We start from the raw sequence: 22,130 nt of genomic DNA, 5'->3' as shown, positions 1-22,130 counted from the left end.
TATACATGGCCCTCTTGTTTCATGAAAACAATGTTTTGATCTGTGATCCTCGAACTTTGATGACAGATTGATAATGGACAGTGGATGACATGTCTAGGACAGAGGATTGGAGGTCAAGGTCACAATTACATGTTGGTAAAAAACACTTTCTTCTTAGTAAAGAAACCTTAACCTATGATCCTCATTGCTCTTGGGCAGTGAACCGCTAATGAATCTGAATACAAAAGTCACAGTCAGAGTGACCCTTTAGTACAAAAGCAGCTTCCCCACAATATTTTGAGAATGCCTTGACCTACGATTTTCAAACTTGACACTGCATTGCACATGGACTGTGAAGGACCCCTATATATTTTGAGATGATTGAGTTGGAAGTCATAGTGACTGTTTGTACAAAGGCGCATCGGTCATAGACCCCTTTCCTCTGAGGTTCTTAATTCTAACAGTTGGATGTATTATATGCTGGGTCTGGTTGTCCCTCGATCTGTGTCTATTCAGCCGTTGACAATTTAGTTGACGCGCAATAACAAAATGCATTAACTTCTGGTCCTCAAACGTTATTTTTACTTTGCTTTTGGTCTATTTTGCTCTCTTGTTCCTTACAGCAAATTTTGATCACATTTGCCATCAAACCATAATGAATTTGCCTTTTATTAAGTTGACTCAGACAGCGCTAGTCTTTGCAGCCATATCTTGGTAAGGGTTAATTAAGTTGACTCCGACAGCGCTAGTCTTTGCAGCCATATCTTGGTAAGGGTTAATTAAGTTGACTCCGACAGCGCTAGTCTTTGCAGCCATATCTTGGTAAGGGTTAATTAAGCAGACAGTGCTAGTCTTTGCAGCCATATCTTGGTAAGGGTTAATTAAGTTGACTCGGACAGCGCTAGTCTTTGCAGCCATATCTTGGTAAGGGTTAATTAAGTTGACTCAGACAGCGCTAGTCTTTGCAGCCATATCTTGGTAAGGGTTAATTAAGTTGAGTTGATATTTTGTCGTGAGTGTTCATATTAGCTTATAGCTGCTTCGATACAAATATTGAGAAAATCAACCTTAACTAGGAATCCTGTCCTAGGTTTTTTGAAAAATAACTTTGCTGAAAGGTCAAAGAAAAGCCCGAAAGTAAAGAGTTTTCATCATTTTCTTGGCCAGTGCATGGAAGAAAATTCAAATAACTTGTCACAAACGTTCATTTAATACGGTATTTGTTGGTGCAAGACTCGCCGAAGCTTAAAGATCAAGGTCACACTTGGAAGTAAAACATAACGTCATGTTTCTTTGCTTGTTTAACCTTTTATTCTTAGATGGATATTCAAATAACTTGGCAGAAATATTCACCCTAACATGACTCTTGGCTTGAATGTCACACAGAGCTCATTATTTCCGTCCGTAACTTGTATGCATGGGTGGATGTTCAGTTAACTTGACCAAATCATTCTCCATTGTATTTAGGAATGTGTCGCATGCAGAACTGGGATCATCATACTTTTAAAGGCTATAAGGATATAATATGGTCATAAAGTAATTTTCGTGAAATGTCTAAAACTCTAAACATGAATGGATTTTACAAAACTGCGCAATAATTAGTTTAGCAAGGTGACATTTCGTTTGAAAGATGTAGATCCCTAACTCTAGGTTTCAGTCGACGCGATTTTTGGGGCTAGTAGGTCAAATGTCTCGAGACTAAGAATTGTTTCCGATAAATATCGGAAACAGTTTTTACCTATATCATCAGATTGTCCCTTTGGTAGTAGAGTCAATAGAACAATGCCAACAAGACTGAAAAGCCGGATTTCCGACCAGTTACTAGAGAATGTTTTGGATTAGGACTGTCGAATTTGATATCGAACTTCAAATAATATTTTGAAATAAATTCACCCATAACCTTCCATGGGTGACCCTGTATCAAGATATATTTGTCAAAAACTTTGCTGTAAGCCGTAAAAAATACTTTGTTTCCGGTATCCCGACCTACACTAAATTTTTGGCCCAACCTTAAGGCATCGCCACAGTCACAATTCGGTATCAGTTCATATTTTCAGGCCGAGTATTTTTCTCTTGAAAATTGCACTAAAGCCTTAACAGCTGGTCAAATTATCATCAACATAAGAAGCATATGATGATTTATAGTACATATGCCGCTTGTAAAATATTTGAGTCTCGTTTAGACTGAAAATTACCCCAAAATATTGAAATTTTATGTGCAGTAGAACTCCAATATAAAAAATAATTACAAAGACAAAATTTATTTAATTTCATGGTACAATATGTATACTGCAAACTCCTACGGATTTTTGTCGAAATTGTTCCTGGTTATTGCATTAGACATAAAAAGACAACCCCATGTAAATTTAATTTAAAGTGTTGTTTGTACATGCATTACTGACCACAGGTAGCCAGGTAAACCTATACATAATCCTATAATATCACCTGTTTATATACATGTAAATTATGTGTAAACAGATAACACAAATTGGATAAATTGATGGTGTTGGGATTTTTGTGTATAATTCAGTAATCAGGTAAAATTTCAAAATAATTTCTGAAGACTTTATTCTTCACGGTCTGCTTTACAATTGGGTGTAATTATCTTTGAAATGTATTGAATATATATTGAGTTTGACTGCAGATAAAATTGCAAAATTTTGTCATAGAAAAATATCGAGTAAAGGCATAATACAGGTAGTAAAATGCACATCCTTCTACTTGCATATGTTCACATAGATATTTAAAACATAATTATGACAAATTTATTGACTTTATTGTTACCACTTAGTCATCTTTTATTTTTATGAAAATTTCCATGTAAAATTTTGAGTCAAATGGCCGCCACTGTAGGCGATGCCTTAAATGGTTTTATGGCTTGGGAGAGTATTTTTTACAACTTACTGATGCTCTAAAGGCATAACGGTTAACCCTCTTATTTGTATTCGTATTTTGACACAAAAATAGTATCCGAAAAGTCTCGCTTCATAAAAAAATCCGGTCTACCTACCCTAATTTTGTTAGCATGTTACCGGAAAAAAAATAGGCCAAATGTTGCTTGGTCACATCACGTACGTATATAGTGCGAACTTAAAACATCTTAATTAAGAAACTATTGGCTGGCCCAGTTTCGAGAATAAAGCCAAATGGAACGTATCTATAGTGTTGGAACTTTGAATATCTTGTCAGAAACTGCTCTCCCGATATATAAAACTTTAAGAGAAATGTTCCTTGGATTGCAGTCTACTAAACTATTCAGATGTTTCATTCAGAAACATGATCAGCCGACAGTTTGGCCACGTTCATATGTATTTCGTTTAAACTTAAAAACAGCTCGACCAACTTCATAGAAATGTTCCTTGGGCGGTATTTTAATGCGTTTTCAAAAAACCTAATATGGCCACCTAACGTTTATTATATTTTTAGCTCCACTATTCGGAGAATAGGGGTGCTATTCTACTCGCAGCGGCGTCGGCGTGAGCTTTCTTGGTTGAAGTTTTTCGACAAACTTTGTTTTTCTTTGTTACTATTGCTTGTAACTTACTGTTACTTCACATTAACATTGTTCAGCATGCAAATAAGGTATGTGCAGGGGCTGGGCTCATACCCAAGGTCAAAGTGTTATACATTGGATAGTTTAAAGGTTAATGTTTTTCGGCAACCTTTGTTTTTCTGTCATATTTTTGTTACTATTGCTTATATCTTACTGTTAGTTCACACAAACATTGTCCAGCATACAAACAAAGTATGTTGAGGGACTGGCTCCTTATACCCAAGGTCAAGGTCACCAAGTTGTTATACTTGGAATTATTTTCATGTTAAATTTTTCCGAAAGCTTCATTTATAGACGTGTCTTTAGTATTTTAAAAGATAATGACTTGAAATTAAAAAAATATTTCTTTATAATCATCATCTGCATTTTACTGTCAAATCGCCGAATAGTGGAGTGCGCTGTCAATATGGGCAGCTCTTGTTATGCTTCCGGGCTTAGTGATTGAACTGTCCGATTGTCCTACCGTCCGTACGAACTAGATTGCCTACATCCCACATTAATGACCCGATCTAGTTCATACTCGCACTCAACAATTCTTGTGGCCAGTCTTACAAGCAGATCTTTATGTAAATGACCTTCACCTTCGAACTTAAATTTGGTAAAACAGTCCACATAAATGACCCAATTATAATCATACTCGCATTGACTCAACAAACGTTGTGGTAAGACCTATGTATAGATGACCTTGACCCTCATGACGTTCACTCTTAATAATTAACATTTTAATAGACAGCTAGACACTACCTATGAAACAACACAGTTGTGCAGCTGCCAGTGGAAAGGTGACTGGTTACTACGATACAACTTGCGCTAAATTGCACGGTAACGGAAACAGTTTTGAGTAATGCCTCATGTATAATTCAAAGCAAGTAACTGCATGTTTATCTAAAACAAAGTGAGCGTTAGGAGCTTTTTCATAAAAGTAAGTTAAAGAAGTGTTTCATCTGCAAGATACAGGCTTTATCGTACAGCGAAAAATGAGAGGTTTGCCACAGATTAGTCAAGACATACTGACAAACCTTTCATTCATATGTTAAAATGGATCTTACAAAATACAAGTTGGACTGTTGTGAGTCATTTCCAAAGCTGCCGCAACTGATGTGATGTTGCTCCATGGCTGCATAGTTGTTGACAATGGTATGTCCCATATCACTGTGTACTCGAGTCTGCGGTTGGACTTTAGGATGTTCATGTGGGGAAGATATCCAACTGGCACAGGAAGGAGAGTGGTTTTACCGACTGCCCGCACATGTCTGAAGAAGTGTAAATCTTCGGTCTCTGAGATATTCGTCCACCGGCAAAGTGTAGCCAGAAGACTAAGTACATGTTTCTTAAAGTAGTGAATCCGTAAAAAACAATCGGCAATTTCCGCTTGTTTACGTATTTTTCATATGCGATTTCGGCATACCCGTGTTGTAATGAACTATGGCCGAAGGCTTCCGAAATCGCATACGTAAGATATGTAAACGGACGGAAATTGTCGTTTGTCTTTGTTTACCCGCCCGCTTAGCGCAATAGGGAGAGCGTCTGTCTACGGATCGCAGGGTCGTGAGTTCGATCCTCGGGCGGGGCGTATGTTCTCCGTGACGATTTGATAAATGACACTATGTCTGAAATCATTCGTCCTTCACCTTGAATTCCAACATAACAATAATGTCACCATTACAGCGCCGACACATTTGCTGGCTGGATTAAAATAAAATTGATACAGAATCAAGCAATATATGTGTGGAAAGTTTATTTGATATAAAAAAGTTAACATTACTTTTGATTTTATAACAGAAACTGCTGACCTCTATATTTATCTCCCAAAAAGTCCAAATAAAAGAAATATTAAAGTGCCATTTCAAAGGTGAAAAGTAATAAATTAGTCATTGGCCAGACGCTTAAAAAATTCGCGCTGAAGACAAAAATGTTAATTTAATCCATTCTAATGACTTGTCTGTATAGTGCAATAGTGCAATTTTCCTTTATGTTTCAGTCACTGCACCCTCAATTAACTGCCAAACAGATGGATCAGATAAAATTAATGTTTTGTGTTTACGTAAAGAGAGAGCTTTTGAAACGCATGTGCATGAAAAAAATCTAAAGGTTTAATTAATTAAAAATAAATAATTACCTTAAATTACTCTAAAATTGTATTTTATCGTGTACCTAAATACCATGACTGTAAACCATGAGCTAAATAGAAATTTCACAGCGTGTTGAATGAAGTCTGATAAATACCTAAACATTAAAACCTGTCTTATATGAATATCATTGAACTGTTTTAAAAAATCTTTATTTGGGAAATAGATTTTAGTTTTGCGTGCTTTGTTGGCAAATAAAACACGGTTTTGAGTTCAGATGCGTAGTAATCTTATCACGAAGGTCGAATGCATCTAAATAAAACTATTTCCATTCTGACACGTTCGAATTACGCCAGGAAGGGATACTAATCTGGAAATCGTTTTTAGCCGGAATAGCCAAAAGTAGTCCATTTTGCGAAAAGTGTATTAATAACAAGACAGCACACGACAAAATCCTTCTTTGTTTATATAAATGAAACTCTTAAGTGTTAGAATTTTTATTTAATGATATATTAAGTTTTATGTCTTTTTAAAACCAATCTTAGTATTCAGAAGATTCTAAAATTTTCATTTTAACTACTTCAATTATTGTTCAAAAAGAAGCAAAAAGTACCCTTCAAAATTAGAGAAAAAATCTTGATCAGCCTTGTGTAAAGAAATAAAAAAAAACAACAACATATGTTGCGCTTGATAGAATTGAGTCATTGCAAACGCGTTGTGGTATACATAGCAACGTGTTGGTGGAGTCTTGATCCGTGGACGAAATCGTCCTGTCTTATACATGTTCCTCTGAACAATTCCACAAAACTATAGTCCTGTGTTGGATGTTATCTTATCAGTTTGAAATACCAAAAAATCATGCTCGAAAAAAAGGGACATGTATTCTAAAACGAAACCAAAAAAAAAAAAATGTATACCTTAAATGTTCATATCACAAAAAATTCTTCGGTCACTTTCACAAAGGTTCATAAGTTCATAGGCTGTAAAATAGGCTAAGTAATGCTACAGGCTTTAAATTCTTGCCTCAAAACGGTTTCCTCTAGTCAATGATTTAACATTACTATAATAATATATTTTTTTGGTCGATAAGGATGCTTGGAATAACGATTTTTGTGAAATAACTTTAACCTATTACAAGTTCTAATTTTTGTTCTAAATGACTTCATGAAATGGATCACTTCACAGAAATAAGAACTGTATATTCCACGAACTTGAATTCCAAACAAACACCAAATGATACACATAGTGAAATAAGCAAACAAAGAAAAACAATAAAATATGTACACTGCAATGAATTTCAAACCGAATCTTGCTTGCATTTTTTTCTATTTTTTTTATTTTGTGCATGAACTCGGAAAGATTTTTGTCATTTTTAACCGCAAACGAAATAGATTACTTTTTTCAAAATCATTAAAAGAATATGTCAAGTTGTAATTTTGTTACATGTATTGACGTGAACATGATGAAAGTGATACTACTTTGTGATCTGTGCACTGTTCTAAATGGTCGTACAATATACCTTCTTAAACATATACAAGTACTCGTCTTACAAAAATATGGTGTGTCAAATATAGTATCTTTTGAAAATTTATACTTTTTAAAACTATTTTTACGAAATTGTTGAAATGAAATCATTCGACTCTAATCTGTGACTTCGCCCTCGGCGTTTTCGCCATCACGCTTTACAAATCCGCTCAAACCACTGCTCCCGATCGAGTCAAGTCGACGCTTGACGAAGCCATTCAAACCGCCCCTGTAGATTGAATCCATTGGCCTTTTCACAAATCCGTTCAGACCGCCGCGGTAGATTGAATCCATGGGTCGCTTTACAAATCCATCGAGTCCACCTCTGTTGATTGAATCTAGTGATTTCTTGGTAAACCCTGAAAGTCCGCCATAATTGCCGATACTGTCAAGACGTCGTTTAACAAAGCCACGAAGGTTGCCATCTTGGATTGAATCGAATGGACGCTTGACGAAGCCGTTTAATCTGCCTCGGTAGAGAGAGTCGAATGGTCGTTTGTCTGCAAATCCTGAAAATGACAAAAAGGTTGTAGATCTATAAATATTTCCTGCACAACCTTAATACATTTGTATAACAATCAAGTTAATCAGGTTTTTTTTAAAAAGCAGAGAAAGCGTTGGTTAATTGGCAATACATGCTATTGCCATAGTTACCAAAAGTAAGAATGTTTCGGGTTTGAAAAGTCAAGCATTCACACAGTACTAAACTATTACGATATTACAGCACAGCCCACGGCTTTGCCTTTGGAGGAAAAGCGGAAGTATAAACTAATTTTTAGGAAATTAATGTAAAAATTGATATCCCGAGGAACAAGTCAAGGTTGAGAAATGTTTTTGAGTTGTTTATAGAAACTAAGCAAATGATTTTATTATTCTTTATCTTTAACAATTTTATTCACAGACTATTACTTTACATCAGTCATTACTAGCATAAATTTTCGTCGACATACCTTAAACGGAATAAAAACAATCGTTGACTTGTTTAAAAAAAAAACGCCAAAGATGAAAATGAAACAAATGAGCCGCGCTTTGAGAAAACAAACATAGTGGTTTTGCGACCAGCATGGATCTAGACCAGCCTGCGCACTATGTTGGTGTTCTCATGGCGCGGCCCAAATGTACTTTACTCTCTGCAATATTAGATTTTTATAAAGCTAACATGATGTCATTGTAACCATCAGATAACAGAAATCCGACCATATTTGCTTGAAATAGCTATAATCATCACATTATATCGGTAATTCAACAACTGGATTCAAATACCGTGTACATCGTTTCCTGATGTTCCCAGATATTTCCCACCAGTGCTAAACTCAAGTGTTTAGTTTAGCCTCATAATATAGGTTATATAGCAGTTATTCGGTCAAAGATGTGCTTCCGCTGTGAAGTCGGCAACGGTTTCGAAAGAAGTCCCTAAAAATAGATTCTAATTTTCCGTTTTTTTTGCGCTTTTGCGCGTAAACCGGGGGCAAATGGGCATTTTTTCACTAGTGTAATGAAATTTACGTATAATAAGACACTTTTCATGCTAATTATCGCATGTTTTCGAGTTAATTACTAGAAAACGAAAGTAGGGTGTTTATTCTGCGGACCGCTTTCTGAAATGCGGCAATATGAGGGTACCTGACTTCATTTGACTTGCATTTCACTGCATACTATTCAACACCCCTTTTTCTTTTCGTTTTCTTGAAGCAAATGTATGGATATTTTGTGGAAAGTAGGACAAGGTCAAGTAATTTGAAGCCAATGACGTCAGCCGTTCGGCCTAGGAGGCCCCTAGTCCGGTATTAAGAAGTCGACTAAGCCGAAGGTCCAGTAGTTCGGTTACCCGACAGTCCGAAATCGGAAATTGAAGAACAAGGTAACATTTAATCTAACCCTGTATCTAAACTGAAATGTGACTCTCTTCCTTGCCCTAACCATAATCCTATGATATGTTTAGACTTAAAAGATGACCTTTTTGGACCAGTCCACTTTCGGAATAGCCATTCTCTAGACTGGTGGGCATTTGGACAACTTGGGCAGATCTGCTATGAATGTTGACTTTCGGACTAGCAGATCACCTGTCCTTTTGATAGACGACTAAGCGGATCTGCGGCCAGGGCTGAACTTCATACCAGCGAAAATTAAGACCGGTTGGCTTTCAGACAAGCTAGCTGGCTACCAGACATTTTGAACCAATGAGCGAACACCGTTCGGTTTTCTTTTCTTTGTGTGTGTGTGTGTGTGTTTTTTTTTGTTTGTTTTTTTTTTTTCAGCATAGATATCGTTTTATGCGCATTTCGGAATCCTACACCGCTACAACATCACAGCGTATAGTTTTAAAGTGAAATGTAAGTACAAATATGTGTTTGGTATATCGTTATACAAACACCTGTCAAAGAGTGCACATTGGTCATAGTAACTGTTTATTCAAACTCTTGACTAAAATTACCATTTTCACACATCGCTGAAAGATCATGATCACAGAATTAGCAATTGTCCAAAGGAACGGCGGGCCACTAAAAGCAAAATCACGAAACAAATTCTAAAGAAGTACCCGCTGACGTTTTACAAAGAAAAACAAAAAGCTACAGCATTATCGGAATCAAGGGAAAGTAACTCCCAATGAATTTCAAATATCCGCTATGACTAAGATAAAATGGGTATTGACATTCTAACGATTAGTGAAGAAATGAAGGTGCAGTAGTGTGATTGATAATTTAAGGGCCAAATAGTCAGACCCGGCTCATAATTAAACTAAGGAATAAACAGTCTAATTATACACCAATATCTAGGGGGTTAGTATGAGCCATCTATGACCGTGTGGTTAATTTCGCTTACTTTGGCTCAATCGCCTCTTGTCGCTGTAAGTTCGAAACCTTGAGGGGTATACTTATTTCATGTGAGGAAGCTATCCATCAGGCTTACGGCAGATTAGTGAGAGACAACTCAGGTACCCGTCCATATCTGTAATAATGCCCGGAGGGGTTCTATGGGTCTTCGACCACCACCAAAAGTTAGATAGTCATAATAAAACCTACAATTATGGTCTGACTGTTAACAGTAGGTAAAGGGTCAGTTTCTTACCAGAAAATCCTCTGTAATCAGCTATGCTGTCGAACCTACGTTTAGCAAAGCCACTTAGTCCATGAGCAGAAATTGAATCCAGTCTACGTTTGTCCATTTCCTGAACATCGTCTTGCATAGATGCTGTGTCGGATAACTGAAATAAGACATGATTCCAAGAAAACATGATTTTGCTTCGTTCAATAACTGAAATATGACATGCTTCTTAGAAAAGATTATGCTTTGTCCAATAACTGACATGCTTTCAAGATAACCGTTGATGATTATGCTTCGTACAATAACTGAAATTTGACATGATTTCAAGATAACATGATTATGCTTCGTCCAGTAACTGAAATATGACATGATTCCAAGATAACATGATTATGTTTCGTCTAATAACTGAAATATGACATGATTCCAAGATAACATAATTATGCTTCGTCCAATAACTGAAATATGACATGCTCTTCAGATAAAATTATTATGATTGATTCTTTAACTGAAATATGACATGTTTCCAATACAACATGGTTATAATTTGTATAATAACTAAAATATGACATCCGGGATAATAAGATTTCATTGTTTACTGGTCGGATTACTGATACACTTGGTTGTTACACGGCAAATAGTTTCTTTGTTTGGCGCTAAATATCGATGAAGTTTTGAATAAATTAAATGACATTTCTAAAAAGAAGATACCAAATATACATGCAGCAGACTTATTAAAAATGATAAAATATGAATGTCAAAATATGCATATCGTGCCACGTCTACAGGTTGTTGAGTTTTGCCTGTTTGCAAGCCATTTAGAAAACTATTTTCATACGCATGTGATTCAGTCTAAGATGGTGAAAAAGAGCGGGTCAGTCCGTTATTCATTACGGCATTATTTTATTAGTGAAATAGCACTGTTAAGTGCAGGTATTCTTTTGTTTGGAAATGCATACAAAATTACAGCAGTGTATAGTGCCTATATTAGAACATATAACTGTAGTCTTAGGCAATTGTAAAACTCTTACACCTAAAAGAACGTAAAATTATCATCAAAGAAACATAGAATCATACCGTTGGTTTATTGTGTTTCTTTAAGAAATTTAATTTATCAAAATGCATTTTTATAATAATAAAGTACTTACCACGTCGTTTGCGAAGCTGTAATGTAGACATAGCACGACCAGTCCGGCTATGACTTTATCCAACGGCGGTAGCATGATGTTCACGCGTTCACCGAGTTCTCAAACTGTCAGTACCTGAAGATGCAGATTATAAGGTACTTAATATATTACTTTTTAAACTTATTTGAGGGTTCAACTTCTCAATTACACGATCTCTACTTAATATTTTACTGATATGAAAACAAATCTGTTGTCCATGTCTTGTCTCGGAGAGCGACTGGCGATGTTATCATGTTTAACGGCACTTTCCCATTAATTAACGTATCTTCTGCAAACTGATACATCCATTTAGCAACATCGTATTTCCGTTCATATAGGTGAGAATGGTAAACATGTCTTTGTTCCTTTACTCTTCAGTTCAAAGACTTTAAACATGTATATTCCAAATGTACAGACATAAAATATACATGATCAAGGGTACATGTTATGTTTTTATGTAACATCTCCTACCAGAATACATCTGTGCACGGGGTGACATATGAAAAAATTCACTGCATATTACATGAAAACGGTGTCGGAGTTCATGCGAAATGAACGACAGAATATGATAGGCAAAATAAACATAATTTGCGGATCCCTGTCGTTCATTTCGTATGCACTACAAAAAAAAAATCCAATTCTTGAATGAAATTATTTTTCTTTATTTTGGCGTAAGACAGTGTATATCTAAGTATAACTAACAATGTTAACCGTCTCCACCCCCCCCCCCCCTTTCATCCCCGCATTTATCGGAGTTTGTCTGAACTTTTGACCCGGTGTCATAGCAACAACAACAACACCAACAACGAAGCTTTATTAGATTGACACAAGTTAAAGCTATTTATATGTCATTCCCAAAAATGTCCTCAAACAGGTTAGCATTTTACTAAAAAAAAATGGTATTCTTGTATGTTCTGTGATTTCTTTTTGTTAAAATCAGTTTTCAGGTTAAAAAAAAAAGAAAATAATTTTATGCATTTTTTTTGTGTTTGATTTTTAATTAAAAATGTATAATGGATAAAATTATAAGATGGCTGAAAATGTGGTCTTTTTTATGCATTTCTTTGTGACAATAAATTTTATTTAACAAATTTATGCCAGATTTCAGAAACTGTTCTTCAGGTTACGTTTTGGATAACGGTAAGAGAAAAACTGATTGTTGCATTGAAAGATTTGCTGAGTAATCATACTCATGAAAGCACATTTATTTTCAAAATCTTTTAAATAAACATTGATGAGTGAACCTTTCTCAGTCGCGATGAGACCTACAAGAAGATATAGTCTGTATTTTTGTTGGGGATGTTTTGTCTTATCCACCACTGCTAAACGGCTGAACAACAATTTTACACCGATTTTATTCAGTTTCGTACTGTTAACCAAAACTCGTTGGTCAACTAGATCTACTTTCATCACTTTCTCATCAGCATTGGTGGTCGCTTTACATTCTCTAGTAGCAAAGGTCACAAATATAAATAATTTTCTTAGACAATATCTTGAAGAAATCAGTAACGAACATTTGTTAATTTGAAAGAATATGCATATCAAATACCAGCATCTTTTTTCTAGAAATCGAAAAACTGACAAAATGTCCATGTATTGAATGCACCAGTGTATATCATATATACACTTGTGGGTTCAAGATCTGATCATCATTCAATGTAATAGTTAACTCATATCTGAGAAGAGATATGATATTTGTATTACCGTATTTTTCATCAACGGTCACGATTTCTTTTCTTTAAATGTGTGGGAAGACAGGAGTTGCCATTAATTTTGCGAACTATCTCATTAATTCACTCTATCTCCGTTTCTGCAAACTGAAATCTTGAAAATTAATGCGCCCATTAAATCAACAAGTGCGCGCTCAGCAAGATCGCATTAGATTAATTGATATCTTAAATCATAAAAAAAACAAAACAAATAAAATATGAAGATTTTTATAATGCTGATTGATATATGGATTTGATTTTCGGTTTGGTATGCTGGCCAAATATAATTACTGAGTATAAGTGTTTACAATATCGTATAAGTTTTCCAAGCATTTGTCTACTACATTATTTTGCTTAATCAACGCGTTTTAAAATGATATTATATCAAAATGTAATTAACTTAAAAATTCAGAGATTAAAAAAAGAAACCCAAGATTAAACGACATCTTTGTCGCAGTTAATAAATATACCGTCAAAACTTCAAAGATCAATTTACATAAAGCACTTTTTGTTGTTGTTGATTTGCGTCGTAATTCATGAAAAATGAATGACGTTATTTCTGCAAAAAGACAATTAGTGTTCTGCCTAAGTCCCAAACTCTCTCCTGAGTGTATTTTCGACAATAAAAGTAATCAGTTTCTATGTCTCTCCCTATTTTAAGATAATCAGGGAAGAAAGACCTTTGCCCTGTCGGATATTAACCTTTGGCTAAGACACTTTTAGAGATAGAAACGGTATGTCGCAAAGGACAAGGCTCATGTAAACCACATATAGCCTACAATGAAAAAAAAGAAAAAAGAATCAAACTGATGGCAACGGAAAAAATAAACGTTGTTTACTTCCAGAATGTATATCTTCTATAGTAAATTTAGTTGTTTTTTTAAAGAGAATTCCTATAGTTTTTTTCCTTTCATAGAATTTTTTAAATTCACATATATGATAGGAAAATTTATGCTGAAAACAATGAACAAATAAAAACAATAGGTCACCAGGCTTGTTTTTTGTGAAAAATTGTTTTGAACACACACTGTTGCTGAAACTGCCAGCGATTTTTCAATATTTTCATAATTTTCTGCTTTTTTAGAAATACCAACCAAAATATACATCCAGGCAGCACAATACGGTTTTTTCTTTTTACAGATTTTATTATATCCTTATTTGATATCATAGTCATATTTGTAATACTCTATCCTTACAATAATGGGTACAAATGAAAAAAAAAAGTTTCATATTTACTTTTGTGAACTTTTTTCATTGAAAAATACCCATAGTGAAGAATATTTTCTTTAAATTTTGAAAAAAACTCTTTTATATATTTTTTTCTTTTTCTTCTTGTGTATAGATAATTATATTGTGAGCATAAAAATGGCTAAAAATGTATGGGTCACCAGGCTAAATTTTATGTTAAGACCGCTAGAATACAGCACCTGTTCGGACGGAAATGGCGCGAACCTGGCCAAATTGATTACATGTATGTCTGCTAAAAGTTAAGAAAAAGTTTTAAAAATTCTTAATTCTTTCTACAATTTAATACATAATAATCTGAAAGGTGATATTGTCTTATCAGTACTAAGTCAATTATATTACATTATATGAACAACACTGTCTTTGTACTAAAATGCGATGTGAAAACACAACCACAAAAATAGCAAGATACCTGTCAGGCATGATACTTGTCAATACAACATAAACCAGTATCAACATTTGATTACTGATATAACTTATCAAAAATGTTATTTCATTCAAAATTCCTCATATTTAAGATTGTCTGTAACATGTTTCAACAAATGTTGACTTCAGTTCAGTTTTCCATAGAAAGTGTCGGCTGCGCGGAAAGATGCGCATAAAAACTATAGGAATTCCCTTTAAACAGATATATTATTATGTTCAAAACATCTCACTGAATATTGCTGAAATCACAGAATTTTGAGAAAATGAGTATCAAATAATCTTGATCCTTTACAGAATTTATAGTTTTGGTTGCGGTCGAAAACTCATATTGAAAATCTTGGATTTGTTTAAAGATTCCGTTAAGCACTGAAGGATTCCCATACATTTACTTCCAAACGTCAGATATTTTCTTTTATAAAGAATAAATTGTAAATTCTTGCATGCATTTTAACAAAAAGAAAAAATACTTTTTGACGAAAGAAAACTTAAAATTTACTCTGTTTAGAGACTATCAGTTTTTTTTATGCCATTTTTTGGGCAAACGTGATAATTCTCCTTTGAACATATCAACGTATGTAGCTATTAGAAATAACGCGTGCATGTACATGTCATTAGCGTACATGGCAGTTAGCATGATGTTCTTAAAATAGTCTATTGAAAGTTCTAAGGATGGTAGGGAAAGTCTTACGCAAAATATTTACGTAAGTACAAAATAATTGAAAATCGTACTACGCTGACATGTCTATGAGTTTTTAGCAAACCAACTTGATTCTTATCATTTTACTGTGGCTGACTTGCAATTGATGCATGTTTTATTTTGTTTTTCAAAACACAGTACAGTACTCAAATATATAGTCTGATAATTAAAAAGTCGGTTTAAGTGGGTTCAATGTCCATTATATTTTATAATTTTATTATTTCATAGTATATGTACATAAAAATTATTTGAAAATGTTCATAGCTTTTATTCTAAGTTGTATGCGAAAGTCTCTCGGTAATGTAACACTTTTTTTATTCATACGATTTTAGCCAACGACATAGGGGTATTTGAAATGCCTAGGTGCGTTAGATCCATTCCGATAACATTTGTCGATTTGATCCTCGAATTATTTGATTTTGTCAGATAGATAACCCCGCTACGCTTAGAAGTCATCCGATCTTGCACTTATTAGTTGTGTGTGTGTGTTTGTGTGTTTGGGTTTAACGTCTTTTTCAACAATTTTTCAGTCATATAAACGACGGTGTCTATATACTTGTAGCAGTGAGCTCAATGCCCAACTTTATAGTGATGCCTCGCTGGAATATATCACGCCATAGACATATGGCATGATACCCCACCCAGTCACATTATACCGACACCGGGCTGACCAATCCTAGCACTATCCTCTTAATACTGAGCGCCTTATTAGTTGAGACAAACCATAAACATAAAATGATTGAAGGTTATGCGAATATTAATCGCTAGAATACTTTTATGTTTATCATTTGAAAGTCGTTTTGAAGTTTATGAAATTCCAAATTTATTTATCGCTTACAATCAACCATTTTCATATACCGATTACCTCCCTTTTGATTCAGATAGATAATGTTTTTGTGTGCGTTTTTTTTTTCTTTCTTCAGTAATGATATATCCGATCGTGGATAATGTCATAACATTGTGAATACTAGTGTCTTAAGGGTTTTGTTTAAGATCTATGAATTATATAAAATGCGATAATTTTGATAGAAAGGAAGGGTCGATTGTATATAAATCACGTATTATTTTTGTCTTTTGTCTGAAACATATGATTTATTTATATTGTTTCAATTTTGCACAAGTATGGTGTAATGATCTTAAAGCTCCATAATGCTCTAAATTCTAGTTATGGATCAACCGTCTGAAAATGTTATACACAATTACATGGTTTGAAAATCGCTACTTCTTATACTGCACATGAACTTTTACGGTTAGCGCCATAAAGGGAGGTAATAAAAACAATAGATTCAATTAAACTTTCTACTATGGTTATCAATATTCAAACCTTTGACAAGTTTAAGAGAAAACAGTTATTGGCAATAGGATTAAACAAGAATTAAATTCAAATGTTATTTTATGTGCATAACGAAAAAAGTCGCAGCCACATTTAAAGCAAAGGCATTATGGGACTTTAAGGATTTACAAGTGGGATAACTGCGACACTTGAAATACGCTCAATATACTGGAGTAGAAACCTTAGAATGTTTGAAGCCTAACTAATATTACACGCGTTGCCTAAGCATTGAACCACCATATTAATACTCAGAAAAAATAGTTTCTTAAAAACATTGCAAAAAATGCATATTTATTTCAGTCTGTACGTAACAAATTCTTCCTGTCTTAATTAATCGTACCTATCAGTATCAGGACTGGCAGCTGGGACATTAGCACGTGAAAATCGAATAAAACTCATCTCTCTTTCTTAGATTAAGTTAAGAAGGTTAAATGAAGAATTAATAGACAATTCTCCCAAAGAAATGACTTGTAATTGAATTCTTCTATTAAATAATTAATATAATTCTCTCCGAGAGCGATTGCCTCTTTTGTAAATGAATCTTCTAGATCTTACGAGCTAAAAATAGTAACACCGCAAGCAAACATAAAGCAACTTGGCGAAAGTGTCAATAAAATACTTATTAACAAACTGACTGTTTAAATAAGAGTAGGCTGACCGAAACGTCTTCTGGTTAAATTACAAGAGACATCTACTTCCCCAATATAAATTTGGTACATTATAGTACCAGCTCAGATAAAAATAGGTCCGAACTGCGCATGCGCTTTAAAGCTTAGAACTAAGCACTTCGGCCATCCCAATAGACAGCTGGGGATAATTAACTTTAGTTTGGGTTAAAAAGAAATCCTCTTGAAAGTGGACCTGTAGCAATAGGTAAATAAAGGACATTTTCTAGATTTATTTTTCTACGAACAGATTGTTTTGAAAATGTACCATAAGGTTATGTCATCATGCTCGTATATGATAAATGAATGACCAAAATAAGAAATTTGTATTCAACCGAACCGAGAACAGAAGCAACCAATGAATACAATTTCATAAGAAACTAAGTTTACTGACAAATGTTCTATCTTTTTTTTTTTTACTTCTGTACATATGATATTAAACAACTGATAGACATAATTATATAAATTCCCACAAAAACTTAAAATACTTTTAAAAATATAAAAAAAATTATCCTCGTGTGACATAATGAAAGTTTAACAAAATTGTACATCTTTTATCATAACGTTTCTTCTTAAGCTACGGACAATTATTTTTCTTTTTTTTTTACTGTAAAAATATCTTACATCATACACAACAGAACAATAATATAAAATCTTCTGTATGTATGCTTCTTTCAGAGTTATTTAGTTATATACTTTGATTTAGACACTTTTTTTTTTTTTTATAAAAACAATAACTTATTTCTAGATAATACTTTTTAACAAATACATTCTCTTTTGTTAATTTCTAATAGCCTATTTTGTCTAGATATGATTTTATGTACATAAATAATAATATACAGTAAAAATTGTCACTTTAATATGCATACATCTGATTTGCGTTTCCATTTTATATAAACCGACTTTTATCTGCTCAAACATTTTCATTGTTTTTAAAAAGTCTCCCCGTACTTGGATTCATTGCAACATATGTATAATAGAGTTCCGCTTAAGTCGGTGCTAGGGGGCGTGAGAGGTGTTGCACATTTCATTACCTCTCATGAACAGACTTGATCAAACCGAGTCTGCTATTATACTTCTTGGTTGCATTCTTAATTGCTTCCAACGGATTTTTTCGCAGATTTTATTTAATATTTGACTGAAACTGCTTGGCATTCAATGATGAAATCGGCAAAAAAAATCATTTTTATTCAACGAGTTTAATAAATTCAATGTGGAAAGTCACAAATGTAATATTCTTTTTATCACGTTAGCTTTTTCTGCCGAAACATCGAAAACTCTACTTTCTTTTTCTATATAAACAAGCCAATTTGACCAACGTCTCCTATTACTATAAACGACGTCGACGTCAAAGCTACAGTGTATTATAATTTTTATCACATGTTGTAATAAAAGCTTTGACGTCGACGTCATTTATAGCGTTAGAGAAGTTTGTCAAATTGACTTGTTTATATAGTAAAAGAAAGTAAAATGTATGAGTTTTCGACAGGAAAAGCTAACATGTGATAAAGAGAATATTACATTTGTGACTTTCCACATTGAATTTATTAAACTCATTGAATAAAACTGACAAAATGCTCGGCAGACATTCTATTATTTTATTCAGCTCGTTTAATAAATTCAACATGAAAAGACACTCATGTAATATCCTCTATTTAGTACACTCCCGCGACGTCACACATGTGATAAAAATAGGTAGTTATGCTTAGCAGAATAAAATACATTTGATAAGGATTTTCTACATTTGAAGTAAATATCTTAATATTAAAATCATTAGTGAAACACGGGCAATTGATCTATTTAATGTCACCTAAACCTTAAAGAAGTTATCGATACACTTAGAATATTTAATAAGTTACAGTACTCATCGCCTTGGAATTGTGAATTCAGGAGATACGATTTAACATCAAACAAAATACTTGTAGCTTAACACATTAATGATTAAAAGCATAAAAGACCAAATGAATTGCCACAATGCACTGTGTTGCATTTTACAAGTTTATTGTGTTTGCTTCTTTTGTATGGTCGTCACACCAAAACATTCAAGCCATTTGTCGAGTCACCAGCGTTAAATGGCGAAGGAAGGCACTAGGAGCTTCTTACGGCATTATTTCAGGCAAGTTGGATACCGCTGACTACAATTGCAAAACTTCCGCAGGCAAGTTCGATACCGCTGACTACAATTGCAAAAACTTCCGCAGCAAAACTTCCGCAGGCAAGTTGGACACCTTCCTTACTGACAATACAAGCAAGACTTGAATTAACAAAGGTGAAAGGTAGGAAATTCGAAGCCAGGAATCGTAACAGTGTAGCTACGCATGGAAGTTTCTTAGAGGGTAACAGGTAGAAGCTGAGTTTATTCATAAGCTAAGACAAGTGATATTTTAACAAAACAAATAAAACATTCAACAACCGAAAAATGTACCAAGACCTAATTCAAATACTGGGCTCAGCACCTTAAAGTTAATTTAAACGTTTAACTAAATCTTTATACGGATCTTGCAGGTAAACAAGAGCTCCAAAATAAACTTTTAATTTGAAAACGAAGTCAATATCATTTTGTAGCTAATATCACAGAAATGAGCAGAATTACATTCGCAACCTCAGCGTAATGCGGGCATATCTCACAAGGAGAACGACAAATGGAACTTGAATTGAATTCCGGAAAACAAATGCCCGCCGAGAGGCGTAACTGTGACAAATTAGTCCGTTAACAGATAATTGAGTAGCAATGTTGTACTTCCTCAGCATCTCTTTTAGAACAAACGCATTCACAGTTTCACTGACTTTCAGCTAATTGTTATTTCCACACAAAGTCGCTTACTACACAGACAATTACTTGTTGATACAGACTCGATGCTTGAAAGCATTTCTTTGACAGAACGTGATTGTTAATATAAATCTTTTAACTGTGGGACAAGAACTGCAACATATGACGACATTAACAACATTGCCTATTAAGCATTTTGTAGGAAACTCATGTATTCAAATAAAGGACAAGCCCACCATTTCTAGAGAATATTTGAGTTGATTAATATAGAGACATGGAAGGTTCTATTGTAAACAAAATACCAGCTCCTGTTCTCATGTAAACAGTATTTGTATTTATGCATTCATCATTTATGTAGCAATAATAATTAACTGTAACATTAAATTTTGTTGTTACTTTTGTCTTCTTGTATCTTGTATTAGGACGTTATTAATCATATTTGGATCTAGTTTAATTACCCCACAATGAAACACAATTTTAAAAGCCGTTTTATGTATTAGATATGTATTATTTATGAAAAAAAGCTTTTTTAAACATACAACAATTTACTAGCACTTATCACAAATACTGGTAACATGATTGTGAGCGAATTTAGTGATACATCATAGCATTAATCGTCACGTTTAACAGTATCAAAGTATTCTATTATGGGTACACACAATTACTGTAATAAAGACTGTTTCTGAGTAAGAACTTTAATACCCCCTTCACATCTACGATTTTTTCTTACGATTCCTTACGATTTGCCAACTCGTAGGCAGTCGCAAGCAATCGTAAGTAGCTCGTCGACGGTAGTCGTAAATAGCTCGGCACTACTCGCAGACGACCGCAAGCAATCGTGAACGTTGAGGTAATATTTTTGACATGTCAAAAAAATTCTTACGATCGTCCGCGATTTGAATTATCGGTGAATAGCTCGTAAAGAGCTCGTAACAAGCCGTAAGTATCGTAAACAACACGTAAACCACTCGTAAGCGCTCGTAAATGCATCGTAAAGACTTTGTTTTACGATTAAATACGATTTGTTTACTAGTTCTTACGATTTCTTTCACGATGCGGTACGAGGGGTTTACGATTTGTTACGGGCACTTAACGAGTACGTTACGAGTACGTACGTATGCTTGACGATTTATGAAAGGTATAAAGGCTGCCAAATCGAACAGTTCCTTTCAGTTGCTGTCAGTACGTCAAAGGAGTGAGACCTCAATCATATCTGCAACAAAGCCACCTAAAAAGAAGGTAGTCAACAAGAGGAGGAGAGCACGCTCGCCTTCGTGCAAATTTAAATTGCAAAAACATGATATTCGTAAATACTCGTATCTAACACGCATCTACTCGTAACAACTCGTAAACAAATCGTAATGTACTCGTAAAGCCTTTGGTGAATCATGATATTCCGTAATTCACCCGCAATAGCTCGTAAATAACTCGTAAATAGCTCGTAAAACGATCGTATTGATTCGTAATTACTCGGAACAAATCGGTAATTTTAGTCGTAAATGCATCGTAATAACTCGGAATAAATCGCAATTTAATCGTAAACAGCACTTAAATAGCTCGTAAATGTGGGGAATCGGCGAACTTTTACGATTTTGTGCAATGCGTCACAAATCGTAAGAAAAATCGTAGATGTGAAGGGGGTATTAGTCAAATAACAGCACTTAAAGATCGTTCTTTTATGGTAGACACGATAAATAGGTGTACACACAATTATTAAACACAGTTTCTGAGTTGGAACTTAGAGTCAAATGATAACACTTAAAGATAGTTCTTTTACGATAGACATGATACTAGGTGTACACACAATTATTAGATACAGTTTAAGTTGGACCTTAAAGTCAAATTATTACACTTAAAGATAGTTCTTTTACGATAGACATGATACTAGGTGTACACACAATTATTAAACTGTATCACAATTATTAAACACAGTTTCTGAGTTTGAACTTAAA

General features: G+C 34.2%; 1 protein-coding gene across 1 annotated transcript in view; it reads right to left on the bottom strand.

Moving 5' to 3' along the window:
- Window positions 1–5,245: 5,245 nt before the first annotated feature.
- LOC123527450 (uncharacterized) overlaps window positions 5,246–22,130 on the bottom strand; it is an 89,480-nt gene continuing 72,595 nt past the window's right edge. The window contains exons 2-4 of the mRNA XM_045306908.2: window positions 11,316–11,429; window positions 10,195–10,330; window positions 5,246–7,634 (exon numbers count right to left, since the gene is read on the bottom strand). Coding sequence (XP_045162843.1) covers window positions 7,243–7,634; window positions 10,195–10,330; window positions 11,316–11,390 — 603 coding nt within the window. The 5' untranslated portion in view covers window positions 11,391–11,429 and the 3' untranslated portion in view covers window positions 5,246–7,242. The remainder of the gene's footprint in view (window positions 7,635–10,194; window positions 10,331–11,315; window positions 11,430–22,130) is intronic.

Source organism: Mercenaria mercenaria, chromosome 14 (genome assembly GCF_021730395.1).
Source record: "Mercenaria mercenaria strain notata chromosome 14, MADL_Memer_1, whole genome shotgun sequence".
In the NCBI taxonomy this organism is placed as follows: domain Eukaryota; kingdom Metazoa; phylum Mollusca; class Bivalvia; order Venerida; family Veneridae; genus Mercenaria; species Mercenaria mercenaria.
Note: the sequence above shows the minus strand (reverse complement) of the source record. Positions and strands in the feature narration are given on the sequence as shown.